Source organism: Canis lupus, chromosome 7 (genome assembly GCF_003254725.2).
Source record: "Canis lupus dingo isolate Sandy chromosome 7, ASM325472v2, whole genome shotgun sequence".
NCBI classification, from domain to species: Eukaryota; Metazoa; Chordata; class Mammalia; order Carnivora; family Canidae; genus Canis; species Canis lupus.
This window is the reverse complement of record NC_064249.1, coordinates 37,702,801-37,728,512: the sequence shown is the minus strand read 5'-3', so window position 1 is coordinate 37,728,512 and position 25,712 is coordinate 37,702,801. Positions and strand designations below refer to the sequence as shown.

The following is a 25,712-nucleotide window of genomic DNA, read 5'->3' as shown; positions in this document are numbered from 1 at the left end:
CTCTGGGACTAAGAATAAAGAGTATACTTAATGAATCTGTTTCCTTCCGTGAAAGCAGGTGGTACTCCCCCTTCAGTAGACAAACATACAGATGTACCATCCTAGAGACAGATGGCAGCCTGAGACATCTTACTGCAAACCCAGTAAAGTTCTCCAAGGCTTATCTGTTCTATCGGGTTCTAAGTCACTAGACTGTAGCTCTCCAGAACATGCCTCTTCTCTCTTAGAAGGTTTTAATAATAAATGAATTATAATAGCTATTCTTCCACTCAACTGTATGAGCCTAGGGACAACCTTCTTAAGTTCTCGGTGTCTTACTTTCCTCATTCTGTAAAACAGGATCGATAACAGTATCTACTTCATTGGTTGTTTAAGTAAATATGTGAATATAAACAAAGCCTTTTGAACAGTGCTGGCATGGAATAAGCATTCAGAACACAGTTACTTACATATATATATATATATATATATATATATATATATATATATATATATATATATATATAATTTTACTGGAGTTCAATTTGCCAACATATAACACCCAGTGCTCATCTTGCCAAGTGCCCGTCACCCAGTCACCCCAATCCCCTGCCCATCTCTCCTTCCACTACCCCTTGTTCGTTTCCCAGAGTTAGGAGTCTCTCATGCTCTGTCACCCTCATTGATATTTCCCACTCATTTTCTCTCCTTTCCCCTTTAATCCCTTTCACTATTTTTTATATTCCCTGAATGAATGAAACCATATAATATTTGTCCTTCTCTGATTGACTTACTTCACTCAGCATAATACCCTCCAGTTCCATCCACGTTGAAGCAAATGGTGGGTATTCGTCATTTCTAATGGCTGAGGAATACTCCATTGTATATATAGACCACATCTTCTTTAGCCATTCATCTTTTGATGGACACCGAGGCTCCTTCCACAGTTTGGCTACTGTGAACATTGCTGCTATGAACATTGGGGTGTAGGTGTCTCGGTTTTTTCACTGCATCTATATCTTTGGGGTAAATACCCAGTAGTGCAATTGCTGGGTCGTAGGGTAGCTCTATTTTCACCTTATGTTTATGATTTGAGATCTGACCTTCATTGCCTAGTTACAAAGAATTTCTCCATTTTCTCCTACCCATGTTTTTAATTTTTTAAATCTACATTTTATTTATTTATTTATTTTTAAAGATTTATTTATTTATGATAGACATAGAGAGAGAGAGAGAGAGAGAGAGAGAGGCAGAGACACAGGAGGAGGGAGAAGCAGGCTCCATGCCCGGAGCCTGATGTGGGACTCGATTCCGGGACTCCAGGATCGCGCCCTGGGCCAAAGGCAGGCGCCAAACTTCTGAGCCACCCAGGGATCCCCTAAATCTACATTTTAAATCTAAATTTTAAAACTAATACACATACACAGTTTAAATAGTAAAATAGTATCACAATGCTTAGAATAAAAACTGAAGTACCCTTCCACCCCAAGTCATCCTTCCTAGAGGCAATTTCATTTAACTCTTCCAGCTGTTTGCCTCCTTCTGTATGTATCTCTGTAATTTTGGAGGAGGGTGAAGCAAGTCTATTCTGCTATTTTGCTATTTCTTGATTTGAGGCATTATACTGATTTCCTGTCATGGAAGATGAGGATTTGGCACTGTCACATCAACTACTCCCTTCATGGTCTTAATATTGGTATAGCACAGTTTTGGGTTAAATGTTACATTTAATGTTTAAGTTATTATGACCTTGGATTTTTAACTGAGTCAAGAAGTATACTATCGTTACATGTTTTTTGTGTCATTTTTTGACTTTTCTGAAACTAATGATGCCCTCCCTCTTTTAAACTTAATTTTCTAGGTCTCTCTTACGACTTACCCCCAGACTCTCCAAAGCAACCGCAAAATCCTCTCAAATCTATGTACCACATGGTCAAGCAGTGAGGAAGGAAGGCTTCAGTATTCCTCTGCCCCGTGTTATTGACCAGAAGTTTCTCCTGGAGCCTCTCTGCTTTTCTGTTGAATGTTCAGCTGCAGGGCTTGGGTCCTTCTCCCAACTGACCTCTGTGCAATTCTCTCCTGTGGACCCTCTGCCTTTCTCTTTCTTCACCTCCTCCCTTGCTTTGATGGAAATCATTTCTTAGTAGTTTACTTAGGAAGCAGAACATAGGTGATAATACTTTGAGAAAATCTAAATCTTCTGAAAATTCTATTATTTTCCCCTAAATTGATTAAATCTTTGACTGGGAATCAAAAATTCTAGCTCAAAATCGTTTTACCTTACAATTGTCCTTTCCATTTTGCTGTTAACAAGTATGATGCCGTTTCGGTTCCTAATCATTTGAATGTGATGTTTTTTCCCTAAATATTTATTTATTTGAGAGAGAGAGTGTGCAAGCCAGGGGAGGGAGGGGGGGTAGCAGAGAGACAGAGAATCTCCAGCAGACTTCTGGTGGAGTGTGGTACCCAACATGGGGCTCCATCTTCCAACCCTGAGATCATAACCTGAGCTTAATTGACTGAGCCACCCAGGAGTCCCTCATTTAATGAATTTTTAAATGCTTGTCTTATTTTTAACTTTCAAAGGACTCTATTTTTCTGGTTATTCCTTTTTAAAAAGTTTCCTCTTGCTTTGGCATTGCCTCTTTTTCCTTCAATGAAAATAGGAAATCTGTTTGTTGGGATCTTTTTCTTTCGCTAAAGGATTTCCTAAAATGTCTCCTGATCCTTGGGAATTTGTTCATATTTAAGTGTAGTCAGTAAAAAAGCTGAGTTGAAAGTGTTTTGGTTTAGATTTTGTGCGGGTGCCCACGCACCATCAATGAGGACCAAGCTGTCTCACTGGGACTCTCAGCTGCCATTATCTGTAAATCTTTTCTGGGTGAATTTCTTCAGAGACTCCAGTGAAATCCTCCCAGGAGGCTAGAGGGAAGGAGGAGGCAATAAACCCAACTGCCAACATTTTGGGAGCTACACAGGAGAGAGGGGTTCAGAACCTCACTTTTAGGTTGCAGACTTCTGCAAGATCTCACGACTCCTAGTTCAACACCTCCTCTTCTCTCACCAACCACTGATGTCCTTCAGTTTGTGGTCTTTCAGTGACTCCACAAAGTGAATGCACTGCTAAGTTGGTGGTACACTGGCTGGTTTTGAGGGATGCTCTAACAGTGCTTCATGTGGACTTTGAACCAATTCCCCAACTCATTCTAGACTCCCTTTCCCACTCAGACTCCTCAAAGGTATCAGGTGTCTTATCCTTCTGCATGATGTGAAGCTTGTCCTTCATGTGTTCCCCCAGAAGGGCTTATGGGAACAACAATCCTTGACTTCTTGCACATTCTTAATACTTCTCCGTGGTTTTATTTTTGAATGATGCCTTATTATGCTTAAAAACTCCAAAACTCTTAAAAATCTTTGACATTCTAAATTCATCAAATTGTTACAACTATGTGCAGTTTTTTTGTATATGAGTTATACCTCAATAAAGTTGTCAAAAAGAAAGTCACAAAGGAGGGAAAAAACCTTGGACTCACACTTTCCTTGGGTATTTTAAACGTCATCCAATTGTTTTCTGGCATAGTGTTGCTATTGAAAAGTCTGACAAAAAATTCATTCTTTTCTTCCTCCTTGAGTTACTTATTACGCTTCTGTCCAATGTTTTTTTCTTTATAAGCCAAGGGTTTACTAGAATGTGTTTTCTCTTGTCTGAGTTGATTTTCTTGGCTATTCTGGGTGCCTCCATAGTATGAGTTTCAAGTCTGCTTTATTTTATTTTAAAGAATATTTTACTTACTTATTTGATGGAGAGAGTGAGCAAGTGAGAGCACACACACAAGCAGGGGGAGCAGGAGAGGGAGAAGCAGACTCCTGGCTGAGCAGGAAGCCTGATGTGGGGCTTGACCCCAGAATCCCAGGATTATGATCCAAGCCAAAGGCAGACATGCTTAACCAACCAACTGAGCCACCCAGATGCCCCTCAGGTCTGCTCTATTTTAGAAAATTTTCCTGAACACAGATTTTAGAATTTTCTGTTACCTTGGTGTTCTCTATCACAGACTCCTATTATATAAACATTGGCCCTTCTTTGTTATTCTTTTCCAACACTTTTCTAAAATCCTTTTTACCTCTTTCCTCATTTCTGTTTAAAAAATTTTATTTATTCATTTCAGTGTGGAAGGAGGGGTAGAGAGAACATGCTTGAGTCATGGGAGGAGAAGAGGAAGGGAGAGAGAGAGAATCCTTAAGCTGACTGCTGAGCATGGAGCCTGACATGGGCTCAATCCCATAACCTCAAGATCATGACCTGAGCTGAAACCAAGAGTTAGAAGCTTAACCAACTAAGCCACCCAGGAGCCCCTCCTCATTTCTTTCTTTCTTTTTTTTTTATTTGTTTATTTATTCATGAGAGACAGAGACAGAGAGAGAGAGAGAGGCAGAGACACAGGCAGAGGGAGAAGCAGGGTCCATGCAGGGAGCCTGACATGGGACTCGATCCTGGGTCTCCAGATCCCACCCTGGGCCGAATGCGGCACTAAACCGCTGAGCCACTGGGGCTGCCCCCCTCCTCATTTCTTGATTAAAAGAAAAAAAAACTATTTTCTATTTTCATAAGTGATTTATTGAATTTATTTACTCCCAAATTCCTTATGTGCCAGTCTGTATTCCTTCAGTCTTATTTCACCTTAATTTCTAATTCTTTCCCAGAAAGATTCTGTCACCTTTCTTCAAATCTTGCTTTCTTCAACACTCTCATTTCTAAGGTTTGCTACTTTAAATTTTTGTTTTTTCATAGCTTCTACTGTTTCCTTAATTTGTTCTGAAATATTGATTGTTGGTTTCGCAGAAATGTTTTCTGGCATACTTTCATTTTTAAAGATGACACTTCTCTTTTTTGTGTATGTGTGATTTGACTGTGGCCACTTCCCTCAGTTTTAAAAAAAATATTCATGAGAGACACAGAGAGAGGCAGAGACATAGACAGAGGGAGAAACAGGTTCCCTGCAGGGAGCCTGATGTGGGCCTCTATCCAGGACCCTGGGATCACATCCTGAGCCAAAGGCAGATGCTCAATCACTGAGCCACCCAGATATCCCCATTTCCCCCATTTTTAAGTGAAATGACTTTTCCTATACCTCTGTGAGGGAGAGATGGGCCAGGGTAATCTTCCCAGCTCCATGCCTTTGACTCTGTTTTCTATCATTTTCATTAAGATGATTTTTTTAAATGACCTCATTCTTTCCAAGCTCCTCCTTCCCTCTTCTTAATCATCTGGACTTTCTCTTTCCTTTCCTGCCTTGCTCAATTCTGAACCCATTTCCTACTGACCCTCCTTAGGATGGGGCTGTGATCTGGAAGAGTATTCTGACCATCTGTTTTGAGAATTTACAACTGCAGCACTGTCACATCGTCCACTGTCTTGCCTCCCTGATCCTCACCTGCAGGATGGAGCTTGCAAAATTCTCTTGGTTTCTAATGTTCTTGAGATGCCCAGCAGTGCTTGCTTGTGTTCTGGTGGTTTTCTGGCTCTGGGATTATCACGAATCCCTCTGCTTCACCTCCATTTTCTCTAGAACAGTGTTTAATACCATGGGGAGTCTTATAGATGACTGTTTTTCCTCCCTATCAGTTTATATTTTGGAGTTCGTGGGAAAATCTCATCTATTGTTCAAGTGTCATCTGCCAGGCTCTTTTTTTTTTTTTTAAGTTTTGATGCCTATCCAGTTGGTCTATTTTTATGGAGAGATTCTCTAAGATTAAAAAACCATGCCACCACTGCAACCAAGTTCCCAGAATCCTCTACCCTCTACTCACTGGATTCTAGACTCAATGACATCTATTTTTCATTAAAATGTTTTTAGATTGCAATTAAAAAGGTGGTACTAATTCATATTTCCATCATAATGTTTCACAGTATCCTCCTGATAACAAAGAAAAGTACACCACAAATATAAAGAGGTAGCTCATTATTACTGTAATCTGCTTTTCTCCAACTCCTCCTAAGTCTGATCATCTTTTCACTCTCATTTTAATTTATTTTTCATCAGCCTATTTCTAGCTTTTGTCCAATTAACTATTGCGTGTCCATCCCCTTGTTTATAAAAGCTCTTGGCACATGCAGAGATTTACCCTCCATCCTCTGCTCTGCATTTTCTCTACTATATTGTTTGAGTTAAAATCTCCAATCTGTCTCTAACCTAGTTCTCCTGAGTTCTTAGCTCTTGCTTTATACAGGTTAGGGCATAAATGTGAGAATCATATACATTCATGATCATTATCTTCTATATATCTGTTATTCCCTTTGTTAGAATACAATGTCCTCTTTCGTGCCCTTTGGTATTTTACACCTTAACCTTTGTATTACAGTAGGTATCTGTGATCTCTACTTTATTTTCTTCCCTTCTATACATCTTTGCTTTCAGCCACACAACTTCTCACAGGCTCTTGTGTTAGGCTCACTCTGGGGAGTCAGCTGCCATGTAAGAAGATTGAAGCTATCATCTGGACAGACCCTATCAGCTGCCTGTCATGGAAGCAAGCCATCCTGGACATGCAGCACAGCTGAACCTCCACACATCTGCAGTCTCAGCTGATGGTTGACCATACCCACATGGCAGACCCTCGGTGAGAGCCTCCCCCTTGAGCCCTTCTCAAATTCATACCCACAAAACTGTGAGACTTAAAAAAAAATTTTAAGCCATTAGGATCTGAGACTATTGCAGTTAAGAGCACCAGGTTACCATGTTTTCCATTCTTTCTTTTCTGTTTCCTGCCTCCATTCAATGAATAGCATTTCCTTCTGCAGGTATGAAAATTACACATTTTATATGCCAGTCTTCTATTTATTCCTTTCAACTTGTTAAGATTTATATTTGGGCTTACTTTCCTTATCAGGTTATCAATATTTATTTAAACATTTATATGATACTACTATGTCAGGTACTGTTCTAGGGTGTTTACAAATATTAAGCTTCTTTCTTTATTTTTCAAGATTTTATTTATTTATTCACGAGAGACACAGAGAAAAAGGCAGAGACACAGGCAGAGAGAGAAGCAGGCTCCATGCAGGGAGCCCGACGTGGGACTCGATCCCGGTCTCCAGGATCACACCCTGGGCTGCAGGCGGCGCTAAACCGCTGCGCCACCAGGGCTGCCCCCTCATTGTGGTTTTGATTTGCATTTCCCTGATAATTAGTGATGCTGAACACCATTTTATGTACCTTTGGCCACTTTTTTTGTATGTCTTCTTTGGAAAATGTCTATTGTGGTCCTCTGCTCATCTTTTAATTGGATTATGTAGTGTTTTGTTTGTTTGTTTGTATTTTTGGCAATTGAGTTGTATGAGTTCTTTTATATTTTGGATATTCACCCCTTACCAGATTATGATTTACAAATATTTTCTCTCATTCCATAGCTTGCCTTTTCATTTTAATGGTTTTCTTTGCTTTGCATTAATTTTTTATTTGATGTAATTCCACTTATTTACTTTTGCTTTTGTTTCATTGTCTTTGCTTTTGATATCAAATCCAAAAAAAACATTCCTAAGACTAGCAGATTACCCATTGTTTTCTTCTAGGAGTTTTATGGCTTTAGGTTTTATGTTCATGTCTTTACTGTTTTGAGTTAATTTTTGTGTATGGTGTGAGAGAGTGGTCTAGTTTCATTCTTTTGTATGTAGGATATCCAGTTTTTCCAGCACCATTTATTGAAGAGACTCCTTTCACCATTGTATATTTTTGATGCCTTTGTCATAAATTAATTGATCATATGTGTGTTCAGTAAACAGACATATGCATATTCATTTCTGGCTCTCTATTCTGTTCCATTGATATATGTTTCTGTTTTTTTATGCCAGTACTATACTGTTTTGGTTACTATTGCTTTGTAATATAGTTTGAAATTAGGAGTGTGATGCCTCCAGCCTTTTTTTTTTAAGATTGTACTGTCTATTTGAAGGGACAAATTTTAGCATTGTTTTTTCTATTTTTGTGAAAAATACTGTTGGAATTTTCATAGGGAGCGCATTGAATCTGTAAATTGCTATAAATTGTAATATAGACATTTTAATAATATTAATTCTTGCAATCTATGAACACGTTTCCATTGATGTGTCTTCTTAAATTTCTTTTGTCAATGTCTTATCATTTTTAGTGAACAGATCTTCTTGATTAAATTTATTCCTAAGTATTTTATTCCTTTCGGTGCAGTTGTAAATGAGATTGTTATCTTAATTTCACTTTCTGATGGTTTATTGTTAGTGTATACAAGAGTATTTTCAGAGAAAGTTTTTTTTTTTTTCAGAGAAAGTTTTTTTTAATAATAAACTTACTAAGTTCTTTATACGTGAAAATATTTTTTAACTTACTCTCATAATTAAGTGATGTTACAGCTGGGTTAACATTTTAGGGTTCAAAGTTCTTTTTCTTCAACATTTTGAACATTTATCTTAGTTGTTTTCTTGCACTTAGTGTTGCTGTTGAGAAGTTTGATATCAATTTGATTTTTCTTTAAAGATGATTTACTCTTTGAAAAATTTTAGGATTTTCTCTTGATCTATGATCTCCATAAATTTTACTATAATGTGTCCAAGTGTGAGTTTTTAAAAAAATTATTCCACCTAATGATGTATTTCAATATGAGGTTTTCCTCTTTAATTACTGGGAAATGTTAGGTGACCATTTCTTCAAGTGCTTCTATTTTTTCTTTCCCCTTCCGATCCTATTACAGAGATACTGAAACTATTTCTCTCATGTCTTATATCATCCATGCCATCTTCCCCCTCCAACTTGTTCTTCTACTATATCCAGTTTGCTCATTCCATTAAAGCAATCTGATGAGTTCTTTATTCCAGCAGTTATAGTTTCACATGAAGCACTTGCAAATTTTCTTCCTAGGTGCCTCATCCTGTTCCATCCTGTTCCATACTTTCTTTTTAAAATTCTCTTTCAAATATGTATTGTGCCTATTTTAAATTCATATTTTGGCCTCAGAATTTTGCTTTATCTAGCGAAGGTTATTCAGCTAGTTTTTCTTTTATGCCAGTTATACTTTTGTACATTTTATTAGCTTTTCAGATACACCAACCTGTCTCTCATTCTGTGGCTTATCCAAGGTTTCTGTGCTGGGGAGGGAGGTCATTTTTTTTTCCAGTTTCTAGAATTTCTTTGTAGGAGCTTGAGATAAGCAACTAAATCTTCATGTTCTACCATAATCAACACTTCAGTCATAGTTATGTTGAATAGAATGAAAAAATAATTCACCTGAATTTTTCACTAAATGTTTCTCTTTCTCAGTTATTTGTCAACTTTGATCTTAGATTCTTCTGAGTGGCCTCAACTTAATGTCTTTTTTTTTTTTTTACAATGCATTCTCTAAGCACTACTCCTTACAATAACAGACTTCAAAATACTGAATTTAGGAAAATGGAAACAAGGAGACTACAACAAAGAAAGCAAGAATAGAAGCAATAGTTTCCATTCATTCTAAATTTCCATTTATTGTACTATATACATGTACTAACTATGCCAGATACTAAGTAATGCCAATCTGTGTTTTCTAAACCCCAAACCTTCTCAAATTATGGTGCAATTATGTACTAATTTTATTTGTGAATTGTATATCTAACTTTAATAGTAGATACTGTTTAAAAGAAAACATTTAGAAATGTACAGCTCTATATGCAAATATTGACATGTAGCTTACTATTTCTGTGATATTTGGAAACTTAATTTCTCAAAGCCTTAGTTTTCTGCTCTATGGAAACATATTAGATATCTTCAAATGCTGTAGTAAGAACCGAATTAGAAACTTTTAGATATGTGATAGAAATACTAGTGATAGAAATAATGATATAGTAGGTAGATAATGCCTGGAGAATAGTCCTATTCAGTAAGTTGTAGATATAATTATCAACTTGCTCTTTATATTATTTTTTATTGATAATTTAGAGATCTTCTAAAATGTTTAATCCCATAAATATTTATTTAAATAGTTCTAGAATAATGTCAAGGCTATTTTCCTGTAGATACAAAAATAAAAGTATAATCCCAAAGAACTAGCAAAACACAAACCCAGCATTCTTCTGAACTTTGCAGATCTGCAGTCTTTCTACTGAATCAAAAGTGCATTGAGTGCAAGTTAGTGCTGTGCTTATGGTATATTCAAGTTGCATATTCTTTCACTATGTATTTCATGTTTTATATTTTAAAATGAGAACAATTGATGATGGAAAATTATATGGAATTTTGAAAAAATTGGTTTATCATTTTATTTCTCCTTCAATCTGTTAGTGCCCAAAATGGATCTGAAAAAACATTGAGAGCATAAAGTAAAAGGAGAATATACTTCAAAAATAGTAATCTTTCAAAAACTCAGAAATTATAAAAAAGGGCAGAAAACTCCCAACTTGTAGGCTTTTCACTAATAAATAAAACCAACCAGGGATCCCTGGGTGGCGCAGCGGTTTAGCGCCTGCCTTTGGCCCAGGGCGCGATCCTGGAGACCCGGGATCGAATCCCACGTCAGGCTCCCGGTGCATGGAGCCTGCTTCTCCCTCTGCCTGTATCTCTGCGCCTCTCTCTCTCTCTCTGTGTGTGTAACTATCATAAATAAATAAAAATTAAAAAAAATAAAATAAATAAAACCAACCAAACCAAACTATCCATTTCAATATAGCCCTCCAATCTTCAACTTTTATAATTTTTCATTTTGATTAAAATTATTAAAAAATTGAAAAAAGATGGAAGAAAAACTAAATGGAACAAACTTTACAACACTCTTCCTACCTTTCTTAGTGGTGGTTATTTCCAGTCACATAAAATTTATTTTCTTTCCAAGCTTTTATGTTTGTAATTTTGAGGAAAATAGCATAAATCACAGCAAATACAAAAAGCAGAAGAAATCCATTATAGTATTTTTTTTCAGAAGTATATAGATTGAGTACCTTAGCTGGAAAGCCAGTTGAACCAGGACATCCCTTTTTCCTTAAGGTTGGTGTGTGAGCTGGAAGAGGAGTACTGTCTACAATCTGAATTCAGGAGCAAAAAAGGAAATAAATGTCATGAAGTATTCCATCTGTTTCAAACATCACTAAAAATAAATCAAAGTAAATAAAGCCAAGCAACATCAATAAGGCAAAAAAATATCTCAATGAAGCTACAATTCTCATAGTGTTGATAATTTAAATTTCAGCCTGCAATGTCTACAAATGAAATAGTTCTTCAATTAGCAAAAAAATATTGGTCTGGAAATTTAAAAAGAAATGATTCAGAAAAGAGAATTCACAGAAGAGAACAAATGTCACAGCACATTGCCTACGTAAAAATGAGGATATTAATCTTCAAGTTCATCTTAAAATGTCACATTAATTCTTAAAAGTATCTGATTTTTTAAAAGCATGATTTATAACCGAATACTTAGAAGATTCTCTTAACTCTAACTTCTATATACAGAATGTATGTTGCATAGATGGAACACAATTCAGTGGATTTGTGTGTGTTTGTGTATGCATATGGAGAGAGAGAAAGAGAGACCGATTAGTGGGATTTTGTGCAGAAATCAATTTCCAAAGAAGGGAGTTAGAGTATTTAATATTATTGGAATTCAGAACTTAATATACATATTTAAAAGTTAAAAGCCATATCTTTATAAAATATTAATGTACAATATTACTTTTAATGAAAGGAACCAGTGATTTTACTGGAAAAGAGACAGCACTTATTTAGGAAAGTATTAAAAAAAAGGCATAAAAAGGCATAAAGAATTACTTCATTTTAGGATGCTAAGCAAGCAAACAAAAGAAAAGGCTAGCTTTGAATAAAGTTATAGTTTAAAATATTAAAAAGTAGATGACTCTTTGCCTTTGTTATTATATAAACAGAGTATTTTATATGCCCTATAACCTTAGAATGGAACCTCTGTTTTCTGCTTAATTGTGAGTTTAGTTCTAATTTAAATTTACTTTTAAATAGCTTGAAAAAGCTTTGAACCAAATTTACAAATTAATGTTTCAACAGGTAAACATGAGAGATAAAAGAGAGGAACAGTGAAAACCTACACAAAAGTTAATAAAAAAACAACTAATAGGAAACAAAAATGACATTATAATTTACCCAGAAAGTCTAAAAGAAGTTTAGAATAAAAAGGAGTGAAGTAAGGGTGCTGGATACAAGATCAACAGAGTTCACAAAGACCATAAGAATGTATATTTGGAAAAGATCCCATTCACTGTAGCAACAAAAACTTTAAGGTACCTAGGAACAAATGTAACAAGCAATATGAGGTAAATTCATAAAGAAAATAACAAAACTTTACTGAAGGATATAAAAGAAAATCTAACTGATATGTATACCATGTTCATAGATGGAAAGACCCAATCACAAAGATGTCAATTCTCCTCAGATAAATCTGTAAGTTTAATACAATTCCAATCAAAAGCTCCACATGGAACTTGACAAACTGATCCTAAAAGTCAAATGTAAAACTAAAGGGTCAAAAAGAAAAGGAAAAACAAGGTGGGTGGGAGTGGCTAATCATACCAGATGAAGTATTTTAGGGTCATAGTAATTAAGACAATGTGATATTGATGCAGGAATAGATACAGAGAACAGAAGAGAATAAAGAACTCCCAAACAGACCCATATATATAAAGCAGAGAGTGGTTTATAAATCAATGGGGGGAAATGTAGTAGAGTTGGTTGTTCATATGAGAAAAATAGATATAGAACCCCATTTCACATAATATGTAACAATAAATTTCAGTTTAAGGTCGTAAACATGTAAAATAAAAGTTTTTAAGCTTTTAGAAAAAAGTATGGCAGAAAAATTTTAAATGCTGCATAGGGAAGAACTGCTTTAGAAAGGTATAAAAAATAGAAGTCATAAAGGAAAAGATTAATAATATATATAAGCCTACTTTAAAATAAATAATGTTGCAAGACGAAAAGATACCAAATAAAAATTTAAAATAAGCCACAGACTGGAAGAAAATATTTGCAGTGCACAGAGCCAGCTAAGGATTAGTATCCAGATTACGTAAAGAACACTTACAAAAGAATAGGAAAAATAATTCAATAGAACAACAGATGAAAGACATAAACAGGCAAACCACCACTGATCAATAAACATATAAAAAGATGCTGAATTAACAGTTGAGATCAGAGAAATGCAAATTTAAAAAATGCCGCTCCATACCCATCAAGTTGGCAATAGTTAATGTCTAACAGTACCAAGGGTTGGTAAGGATATGGGAAAATGGGGAACTCTCACACATTGTCGGTGCAAGTGAAAATTGGTCCAACCACTGTAGAAAATAATTTGGCAAAATCTAGTTAAAGTTGAAAATGCGTATACCACACAACCCAATAATTCAGCTTCCAAGTATATACACTAAACAAACTGCACATTTGCAAAAGCAGACAGCTACTAGGATGTTCACATCAGCACTGATTGTAATAACAGAAATTGGAAACAATCTAAATATCTAGCAATAGGAGAATGCATAAATGGTTATATTGTATTCATACAATGAAATACATAGCAGTTATAATAATGAACTAAATGGACATGTATCTGCATGAGTAAAGCTCAAAGGCATAATGCTGAATGAAAGGAGTTACAGAGAAATACAGATGCATGTTTGCATAAAACATAAATATAAAACAAATGTTCTCATATATCGTTTATGGATGCAAATAAAGTGAAATGTAAAACCAAGGAAGAGAATGCACACCAATTTTAAGGTCTTTAGATATGTCTGAGAAAGGAGAGAGGGGAATAGTATAGGGAAGGGTGTTTCAATTGTGTGGAATATTTTTTCTTTGAAAACAGAGTTGAAAAGAACAGGGCAAACTGTTCACATCTGTTCAATCTGTGGATGGTGGTTACATGTGTTTATTATTCTCTGTGTGCTTGAAATAGTTCAGCATTTAAAATGTATAAATTCAAAATATTAAAACAATGATTTAAAAAAAGCAGAGACTCATCAGCTTAACCTGTCTTAAGGTAGTCTATCATAGGGTTGTAAAAAATCAAGTCAGACTCTAATTACAAATCACACTTCACTTCAGATAGCTTTCCAAAGTGAACTATCTGCTTCTCTTGGAACGCTAGACACAGCTCTAGAGATAATATGGGAAACAAAGGGGCTATGTCAGAACTGCAAGCTGAGTGAAGAATCTAAATTGCATCTTGAGGCAGGAGGCATGACACATTCTTCTGACTCATTGAGGAAATGACCTCTGTTGAGAAAACAGGCTGACCGGCTGTTTGAAACCACTGACTGACGTGAGGTGCAAAACAACACTGGTTTTTTGTACTATTACCAGACATGACATGGTTGAATGCCATCTGACTGAACAGTTAGAATAAACTATTCAGTGACCAGCAGTGGCAATTTTAATTTTAAGCTGTACTAAGTAACAGTTACATATGTCTTATTAGACTTCTGAGATGAATTAAAATAGGAGAATGGCACCTGACACTGCCATGTGCCTACCAGGTTTGTATCTGACAATTCTAGAATGTAGATAACTCTGCCCTCTGATCCATAGTTCTCTACTTAATATTAAGATTACCTTTATAATTAAGTAAATATTGTTTATTTTAGGTTGAATCTGAGGGGTGATTTTCTACTTTTGTTTTACAGTCCTATTTACATTATCAGTGAAATGCAATGATCTCCAACATACTGTGACTTATTACATAATATATTTGATTAAAAGAAGAGTCAGATTTCACTTGTTTTTTTGCAATTCCCTCTTTTCTGACACAAGTGAAAAGTTGAGGAGCATGACTGCTCCAGTGAGGCACCTTAAGTGGCTCAGCTTCACTAGATGTAGAAGGAGATGTGGACCTTGACTGGACGTTAACCTTGACGTTCGGATTCCGTACATATGTGCTCTCAACGGGGTCGGTCTAGGAAGATAAGTCAGGAAAAACAAAAACCCAAGAAATCACTTTCAAACAATGTGCAGCTCTTAGCAAATTTCTGTAAGGCATCATCATGATAACATTTCTTGAGAAGAGGAAAACGAACCTCAGTTTGAATATTCACCTTCAAGATCTGTCATTACACAAAAGCATAACCTCTAGTTCTAATGTAAACAAAGATAAAGATAGCAACAGTTAATAAAATGCTCCCATCTTCACTGCCTGCCTCCTGCTTTGGGCACTGGTCTCTACTATATGTTCTTGACTTGTATTCTGCAAATGAAATACATGTGAACTAAGTGCAGAGTACTTAACAGAGTATGTGCTGCAGATCAGAGATAATTTTGTCCTTCATAAGAAGGAAATCGGTTGTCTACCAGGCATTACTTGATTGTAAAAGAAACTAATTTATCAGCTTTGTTTGTCATTGGGGACAACACTGTCCTTTTATTCTGCAGCAGGGGAAATACCAGCACTTAAATTCAGTTGCAGTCTTTTAACCAAGTGTTTTTAGAAACTAAAAATGCTTGGGGTTAAAATTTAGCATTCAAGATCTTATGGAGCATACTGATGGATGATATATTCAGCTTGGCAATTTTCAAAATTACCAGGACTGCATTTTTGAAATGAAAGGCAATGAAAGCAAGCTGGAAAAGAGGCTGGAGGAATTTGTTTCAACTGTGCTGTACAGAAAGACCAGAAGTTACAATTCAGTAAAAAGAACAATCAACTTCAGGATTTTAAACATGTACTTAAAATATTTTCTCTTTTCCTTTATTATTATTATTATGGTTATTCTTTTAGGGACTGGTTAGTGGGCTGGCTAACACTGCAGGAGTCCTCTACTGGGCACAGGCAGGCAGGCAGATATTCTGGCAAACCACACGGCAAGATTTTTGTGGGGATAACTCACATGGTTCCCAACCAGGCCTTATATCTTGAGTTCCTGCACTCAGGAGAAGTGGGGGATAAGAGGCGTCCTAGGGAGAACACCTAAGGAACTTGCAGCTACAGCTATGTACCATCAGCTAAGGAAGTATTCCCATGTTTTAAAAATGGGGAACTGAGGCATACCAGCTGTACATTGGCTCTGAAGTGTGCAATGTGGCTAATTTCATAAAACTAGTACATTTTTCAAGTGGGAGAGCCAGGCCTGAATCTCACTTGTTGACCTCAAGTTCAGTATTCTTTTTGTGGTACAGAAGCATCTCCACGGTAAAGGTACTCAGAGCAACTGAACAGTCATGCAGAATGAGTTACACTGTCTCTTTTCCTGACTGAACTTCCACCAGGAATAGGAGAGTAAAAGAAAGAAGAAAGTAAGACTCTTAGACATGTTTTGCCCAATTCACAATTTCACTCAGGGACAGTCATGGCGAAGGTGCTCCTTTTAATTATTAATCTGGAATATAAATCTGGGCTGGAAATAAGGCCAGAAAGATCCTACTTCCTAAACATCTCCTCCTTCTAGTTTTCATATGATTACAGAAATTGCAAGCTGAATAAGAATCCATGGGGCAGGGGGTTCAGTTAACATGGAATTGATAAGTAAAGCAGTACTGATGCATCTTACATTAATAAGAATTTAAAATGACCTCAAATAATCAAGTTAAGTAGCTCATAAAGTATTTAAGAAGTGTCCAAGTAGGGGATTTACTAAGTGCAAAAAATGGGTCATTTTAAATAAAATTTAAATTTCTGACCTGTCACTCCAAAGCCTTTATTATATTAGCCCACAATTTGAGTGAAAGACATAAAAGCAGACGTTCCTGTGCACAGGATAATGCTATGAATGGGACTGAATAGCTAATAGTGGCTTTTCTACCTCTGAGTCCAATTACTTTAAAACCACTTCAAAAATGAGCAAGGCAGGAGCTCGCTGCTTTCAGTAGTACTGGCTGACAATTTAAAGCAGGTCTGCTCTTTGAGCCCTGTGAATATGTGCTGCCCAGAATTGAGCAGGCAGTTTTATTACTTACGCTTTCTTGTGCTGAAATTAGAACACACTGCCTTAAGACATTTTGTCAGTATGTGCCCTGGTGAAAGGTTTACTCACAAAAATCATCACACCTAAAAACCAATCCCACTTCCCATCCCCACTCCATAGTTGGTCCTTAAAACATTTACCATCATGTTTTATGACCCCATGAAAATGTGACATGATGACAGGGTGATATTGAACAAAGGGAAAAATATACCATCAAAGTTTAATCCTTGATTACAGAAGTTAATGACTCTTAAGAACTCTCAAGGCTTTAAATACATACCTCTTGGCCCTTCTTTAGAATTATTGCCATTTATAAAAAATCTTTTTCTCCTAACAAGTTTTTACTTATAAATAAAAAACAACAGGAATGAAAATAGATTTTGAAATTATTTTCTTAGTTGCATGAGGTAAATAAAACTGGTTATTCAAAAGAGGAAACATTTAGATTTAAAAACTAATAAAAGAGAATAAGGAAAATTAGCATACTAGCTTTTTGGAACTATATACTCTTAAAACAAATTCCAGAGATTAAACAAAATCAGGTAGTTTTTGTTAAAACTAATTAAAAAAAGGAAAAATATTTAAGTAATATTTTGAGATGACATTGAGTATATTTAAAAAGCTGAACTATGCCATTTACAATGATACTCTGATTTAAAAAAAACCCAATTATGGATTTTTTTTCACTTAATGTATAAGTGAAGTTCAAAAATTACCACTTTATTTTTCAAAAGTATGTTTCTTAGAAAGACAAGGAACAAAGTTTGGTAAAGATGAATAAAACTCTTGGCAATAATGTTTTGAATATCAGACTAAAATTTTTTTCCCCATATCTTCTAAAAGCTATTAGCAGCTAATACCTGTTAAATTAAGAGATTTACACATCTCATTTCCTTTATTGATTACTGCCAGTATAAACAATATCTCAAAAGAGGTTTAACAGGAAGAATAAGAAAAATGTAATACCACTTATATATTTTCTTTTTTTTTTATTTTTTTACTTATTTATGATAGTCACAGAGAGAGAGAGAGAGGCAGAGACACAGGCAGAGGGAGAAGCAGGCCCCATGCACCGGGAGCCCGACGTGGGATTCGATCCCGGGTCTCCAGGATCGCGCCCTGGGCCAAAGGCAGACGCTAAACTGCTGCGCCACCCAGGGATCCCATATATTTTCTATATCAAAGTGTTAATTATCACCAACAGGACTGGTTTTTTAAGATGTTATTAATTTTATCTATAATTATATGCTTACTGATACATTTATAATTAAGAACTTATTCTATCCACTAAAAAGCAATTACTTTTACTGAACTTTCAGAATACTCAATAACTATAAGCCAGACTTTGCAGACAGCCTAAAATTAATTTAATAATTGGCAATGATGCAGATACAACATGGCAGCAAAGCAACTGATTAATAGCACATCAATTATGTTTATCTTCTGAACCTTTATCATGGTTATAATACAATCAACAATAGTATACTTAAATCTTGAAAGTGAAATTCTTTGTGTTTTGAAAAATTGTATAGCATTACATGTAAGCAATGACTTGAATTAGTAATGCAGGAAAAGCTGATAAATATGATATACATTAATAGCAGGAAAAGCTGATAAATATGATATACATCAATAGTAGAGATATCACAATTCAGTAACTGCGTTTATGGTTGTAGAAAGAATGATAAGGAAAAAATAGTGGAAAGCAATATGTAATACTAACTGGACAGGACATTCTAATAGTATTTGGAGGAAGAGCTTGGAAAAAAACTTAACTGAACAGTATAAACAATTCACTCAATATTTCTTTTTTTTTTAAATAATAAATTTATTTTTTATTGGTGTTCAACTTGCCAACATACAGAATAACACCCAGTGCTCATCCTGTCAAGTGCCCCCCTCAGTATTTCTAAGCTGCACTCTACTGAGAAAGATGGGGAATATCTTTATGTAGATGTGATTTTTTTCTATTTTTCGGTTCTTTTTTCCTGAGTAAGCCTACTTCAAGGCATTAGAAACACCTACTTCCTCCAATGTGGTTTTTTACCTACTGCTCTACTGTTTGGTAAAAAAAAAGAAAAGAAAAAAATAAACTGAGTTATTAGCAGTATCATCCACAATGCCTAACACTGTCATGTAAAAAGTCTATAAGGCTTCCTGAATCTATTAGGATTTCCCTATCAAGTGATTTACAAAATGTAGTTTTAGGGTAGTTCAGTAAAATAGAAGTTTTCTTTCCCCCTAGGATTAGGTATGATTTTTAGGTAAACTTCTCAAATTATGCAGTATGGTGTTCTGATAAATAATAAAAACAACTAAAACAACTCATCTTGAATGTGTATCAATGGGCCTTTTCTACTTCAAAAATAATTAGAGATTTGAACATATACAAGAAGCAAAACACTCATAAGAAACCTGGTTTTAAAATAAAAGATACCAAGATTTGATACAGATTAGATATAGCTTTTTTTAAAAAGCTTACATCTAACATGTTGTCTTGTATTTGTAAATATAAAACAGAAAAAATATAATTATCATCAATTAACTTTAGCCAGAAATATTTTGGATACAAAGTGGCAAGTAATCCAATTTTTTGTATTCAAAAACACTTTATAACCTCAAACTTTCACTGATATAATTTTTTAATTTTTTGTTAATTGAGCTTATGATAAAAAACAGTATTATGGAAATACCTTATCATTTGGAAAACAGCAAATCTTTTTATCATCCTAATAATAAACCACTGAAGAGTACAACTAGTAAGTACAATCTTACTAATTACAAATAATGTAACTTGCTACTCTTTAAGAAAATTCTCCTTACTTTCAATAGATCTATTTGAGTATCTATTCTGTAGAATTTACAAATGTTCTCAGAAAACAAAAGTTAAGCTACATGTTAGCTATTTATAATCTCTGTTCCACTCTAAAGGAATAATCTAAAATGAAACATTCAATGTGTCTCACTATTAATGAGAACACTGTGGACCCTTCCATAACCACTTATATTCAGTCATTAATAATAATATTAGTAACAAACCTTACTTGTGCTATGCCTAATTGAATAATGCCACTTATTAAGTATGTAAATGGAACCTTATAGCAGACTGGAAATAAAAATATAGCAAACCCTAAATAGTGATACCTCATTCATATGATATATGAGTCACTTAAAGAATTTTAACTATTACCTATTGCTCATCTGAAAGCACTATATATTATACAATCATATGTCACTGTTGGATTCTAGACCACTGTTAGCAATGGTAGCCATCTGTGTCCTACTGTAACACACTGCCATCTCTCAGGACCACTGAGGTGCCTCACTATGCCACTGAGATGCTTCTCTGCATCTGCTGAATACTTGGTGATTCTTCACTCAACTCCTTCAGAGATATCACTTTTCAGAGGTGGTTTTTAAACTTTTTCAGATATATAACTAAGGAAAAATTGAAGAAAGCCTGGAAAGCAGATTATTAAGCTTATCACAGCTGTATTAAAAAAACATATATGCATCAATAGGCTCTAGTTAAGTACGGCTTATTCATACCCTACAGAATGAAGATACAGACTAAATAGTAGGAACCTTATAATAGCTCTTTCCCTCAAAAATTTCTCCTTATATTACGATTCACAGAAGGGCTCCAGGAGGCCAAAGCCCCTAGAAATCTGCAAGGAAGTGAAATATAACTAATCTATATGTAACCAGAAAAATAAAATCTCTCTGAATTATAACAATATTTTTTAAAAAGAAACTAGTTAAAAATTCAGTCAGTTCAGTCTGATGATTTGAACCTAATAGAATTGGGCATATAACATTTTGGTCTTCCTTTCTAGAGGTTATATGATATACTTAACACATACTCAGATTAATTTGATAAATCCAAGCACCCGAAGGTTTTAACTCTCTAAATGTCAAAATCATTAAAAAAATCAGTTGAACGGCAATCTTTTCAGAAACTTTATCAATCAATGAGATATTAGTTGAAGTCATAGTTTCCATCTGCCACACCACTGGTATCTGATCTGCTTATTCACTATTGAACAGTAGTTTGGAAATATGTGCTATGTAAGGGTTAATCATATTTATTTTGCCATCAATGTATCATGACATCTGAAAGATAAGAGCACCAGGAAGCAGTGGGTGACCCTACTACTCCCCATGCTCTTTGTAAACCAGAGTTTACAGAATTCTCAAGAATTCTGGATTTAAGGTGTTGATCAATACCAATGATTATGAAGCTGACAGGTGAAAGTTTCAAAGCTTGTATCTACCACAGGTGTTCCTTTTTAATGCTACTATTTAACATGGTGTGTGAAAACCAGAGCAAACAAAACCAGCTAGCCCACTGCTTCTCAACTAGGGAGCGTGTATGTTGTATATATTGATGTTGGGGTGGACGTTGGTTTAGGAAAATTTGAGATCTTTCTACAAACACATTCCCCATTCTGGGGCATAACAGAATCTTGCAGGATAGAGGTAGTGGCTAGCCCATTTAATATTGAGAAACACTGAGCTAGCCTTAGCATAGGATGATGCTTATAGTTTGCTATCAATTCATACAGAAAGAATGCCATGATATTTAAAAAATCTTGGTATCTTAGAATATAAACAATTTATTATTAATATTATTGCCTTAAATCTATAAATAAATTTAGGGATATTCCTTTGAACTACATTAAATAATCTATCAAAGATTTCTGCAGAGATTTTACATAAAATTATAGTCAATAAAATCTATAACTTGTCCCAAATTCTTTTGAACTCTGAATAATATGAATCATCAAGTTTTTTTCCCCAAAATAATTAAGATCTGTAGGAAATCTCTACATATTTGCTTATACTATATTCTTATTTAGAAAGTCATTAACTCTGCATGTGATCAATTTGCAAAGCATATGTTAGGATCACATTTTACCCCTAATAAAAATTTAAAAGATACCTTATCATTTTAGCAGTTCGGTTACTGAAATTTATATGAACATTCCTAAAGCTCTACGGCCAAAGCCACGAAAAGAAAAAAAAAAAAAAGAAAAGAAAGAAAGAAAGAAAGAAAGAAAGAAAGAAAGAAAGAAAGAAAGAAAGAAAAGAAAAGAAAAGAAAAAGAAAAAGAAAAAAAGAAAATGCAGAAAGGCAGAGTAGCAATAGCAGGAGCAGCAGCACACAGCATGCAGTAAGGTAATAGTACATCACGGAGACGTTAGCGTGTTCTGCAACCACAGGCAAGAAGGGTAAGAGACAGGGTGGAGGGCATGGGGTGGGGACACACAGTGTAGTAGTCTCTTACACGTCTGCCTTTGCTAGCTGGAGTACAGGACGGAGAGCGCTTCAACAAAGAAAGGAGAATACTACACGTTACAAATACTCACACATGACTCTCGATGGCTACCGCTGTATTAACAGACAAAGTATATCAACATACACATAAAGACATATTTTGCGATACGTTGAAAGTACATGTATTTTCAGGAAAAACTGGAGGGTAGGACAGTAAAGAAACAGTTGCTCAGATTTGGCCTATGATGACAAGCTTTCACTAGACCCTGCACAAACAGTGACCCACAGAATAACACTCCATCAAGTGATGGATAATTTCTTCTCTGTAAAGGTTGGCAGTAGCGACTGGAAACATGAAAAAAGAAAGGATTCAAATAATTCTGATTTAGTGCCGGGTAGCATTTAATAAAATACTTTAGTCTTTTACCTACCAAGGTCTTACTCTTTTCAAAGATGCTTCTTTTAAAGTATAAAAGTTTAATTAGGACTTCAGAATTACTGATAATGAATTAAATCAAGAATTCACTTCACCAATACTGTTCAACCTGATTAGACATCAGGCTTAAGTCAAGAGGGACCTTCACCTTTCTGACGTTAAAGATTAAGTAATTAGGGTAAAACAGCAGTAACAACAAGCAGTTCATAATTAATTGTACTGAAAAATCTTCCAAGTCTCTGGAACTTGGTGATGTATGAACAGCAGAGTTTTACACAAATAAACTTTATCTGCCTTGGGCAATTCCCTATACGCAACTGAACCTAACATTTGTTTACTGAGGGTTTGCACTACGTCAGGTTTTTAGAAAACACAGAAGGCATACTATTCACAGACTGGTGGGGAAGACACCATGCCATCATCAGTGTGATGAATGCTGGGACAGAGGTGAACTGCAGAGTTTTCCAGGTAGCTGGGGGTGGTGGTGGCATGTACAAGATTTGTAGGGGGACTAGAGGATGGATTTTATCAACGGAGTCTACAGGAGCCACAAATTTCAGAGAAAACTTGAAGCATGACAAACATCCTTCCAGATGTTCAGTGTTATTTGTACAACAGGGAATTTTATTTCTTTCTAGGTGGAGGGAGCATGACCTGACCACAACGTGCCAAAGTCTTCAGGGCAAATCAGGATTAGAAGGCCTGCAGATTCCTCAGCAGGCTTTTGTTTCTTTGGTAATCCTCATTGCTTATGCAGAACTACCCTCCCTAACCATGCCCAGCCCGCCTAGTGCACACTCGTCTTTCACAGCTGCTCTTGCTCTGTGGACTACACCCGTCCATGTGTAAAGACCCCGCTCAGACACTGGCTCTTTCAGAAAGGCTTCCTGCAGGCGTCTCATTCAGTCAGATAGCTCTGCTTTATACTCCCATGATACACAGGCCATACCTTTTATTAGCGTGCTTCTCCCAATTGTTATAATTATTTATTTACATGTATGGTTTTTCCATCAGACTCAGATCCTTAAGGATCTAGAATATGCTTATCATAGGGCCTATAAATGTAAAAATCCTTAATAAATACTGAATGAATCCTCTGACACTCCTCAATACTGAACCTAAATATTTCCCATCACTTTCTACATGGCACAGAACATAACTATCGATTTTTTTCTCAGAACATAACTATCGATTTTTTTCTCTAACAGTAAGATAAGCATTTCGACGCCTACTTCTTCTGATTTATCTTAGCAGCTACCATTGTGCAAAGTATGGTACTGCATGTGTAGAAAGTGCTAAAATGTTTAACACAGAGAAGCTTTTACTTACTGGGTATCCCTACATTTCTAGAACAGATTTGGGAGTGTGCTGAAATCATGAAAAAAAGCATGACTAGCTCGAAGTAAATATATTACCACTATCCTAAAAACATGTCAACATGTCTCTCAAAACCATCTTTGCATATAAAGACAACACAGTGTCTAAACTAGCACAATATAAAGCTAATAATGGTATTAAGTTACCATAGTGACAATGTTCTTCCTAGAGCTTCTACCTAGAAATCAAATAGCTATTTTTATATTTTCAATAGAGAAGGGGAAATCAGACTATTTCCCGATAATATAATTGGAGAACACACATTGCACACACTTTCTCTTATACACACTCACCTACAACCACGGTGTGAAACTGGTCTCACAGCATACACTGGGAAGCAGTATGCTGTTTTCACAGACCATTTAAAACTATGCATTTTATATATGGTGTATAAATTGCCACCATAAATTTCAGACTGATTATGGAAGCAAGGCAGAAACCAAAAGAAGTAATTTATCTTACTGACACATAATTTGGAAAACAGATCTTAAGATTCAGTTAAAAAGGTCTTTTTAAATAAGATACTGAAGAGTAAAAGACTAGGTAGTCATGGTTTTTTCCCTCTAGATTGCCTAAATATATTAGGATATAATGTACAATATACCATACAAAACATATATATAAAATAATATATAATACTGCCTAAATTAGAGAAGGATACAACAACCTTCTAAAATGTGAGAGTTTCAAGTTGGGTTGTATTTAATATGTGGATGGAAGATTTTTTTAAAAAGCATTGAATGAGGAAATATCAGGAATGCCATAATTTCTCAGAAGGATTTAGGCCTGGTTTGGGTCATAGGATTAAAAGATCTTTTTAATCCATGTTTTAAAATTCTGTCTTCCTTTGATTTTTACATATGGTCAGACCTCCCCAGATACAGCTACACAAGGCTTCCAAGCCTCAGATTTCTGTGATGGGTTAGGACAGAATATGAAAGAAGCCAGAAGGAGAGAGAATGCTAAAAGCCAAGAGATGAATGAAGGAACCTAGGAGCCAGGACTGAAATTAAATATTTTAGGACATCTTAACAAGATTTTATTAGGAGGCCAAAATGAGGCACAGAAATCAGCTTGCCAATACTCTCAGGCTATTTGCTGCTTGTAATATGCCAGGATACAAGAAAGCAGTATTAGGAGGACCAGACAGTTGGACTACTGGGACCAAGCCTATTCCTTGATGTCTGACCTTTTCATTCACACCTTTGATTTCCTGGGTTTACTATTTCCTTAGTATGCTAGATTAGGAAGACAGCCTCCAAAAGCAAGTTGGTACACTCATTTGCCAGGTAAGAGGGCAATTTCCATTTTTTGTGAATTTGGCCTAAATGAACAGTGTATAGAACTGTCATTTAAATAAAACTCAAAACTTACCTGGCACAGATTTAATAAATGACAATATGTGTACCAGATATAAAGAACAAGTAGTTCATTTAAACAAGTATAATTAGTAGGACCTTTAATACAATCAAGCCAAGTATTTTGGGGGTTCAACTAAAAAGAAGAAAATGAACTGAACAGGATGGGAAGTTTGTAAGCTTGGTCTAATTGTGCCTGGACTTGCCACTGGAATGCAGGGAACAGACGGGAGAGAGACCAAGCTGGTGAGCTCCACCTGCCCCTCACCCTCTTTGGTGCTGGGCCTGACACGGACCACCCCCAGGCAGTCTAGGGTGTGTGAGGCTGAGAGAAAAGACAAGGTCAAGAGGAAATGATTTCCGTAGCAGAAGG

At 35.5% G+C, this 25,712-nt stretch overlaps 1 protein-coding gene across 23 annotated transcripts in view; it reads right to left on the bottom strand.

Annotated features, from left to right (window-relative positions):
- The window catches only part of CDC42BPA (CDC42 binding protein kinase alpha), a 309,118-nt gene that overhangs the window by 35,070 nt on the left and 248,336 nt on the right, over window positions 1-25,712 (bottom strand). For 9 of the 23 annotated variants that reach the window (XR_007411991.1, XM_025430631.3, XM_025430634.3 and 6 more), the window contains 3 exons: window positions 22,179-22,217; window positions 14,785-14,889; window positions 10,919-11,002 (listed from right to left, as the gene is read on the bottom strand). Coding sequence is in view for 22 of the 23 variants with exons in the window: in XM_025430631.3 (XP_025286416.1) it covers window positions 10,919-11,002; window positions 14,785-14,889; window positions 22,179-22,217 (228 nt within the window). In the remaining variant the exon portion in view is untranslated. The remainder of the gene's footprint in view (window positions 1-10,918; window positions 11,003-14,784; window positions 14,890-22,178; window positions 22,218-25,712) is intronic. The other 14 variants (XM_025430633.3, XM_025430635.3, XM_049112449.1 and 11 more) reach the window with 5 other exon arrangements.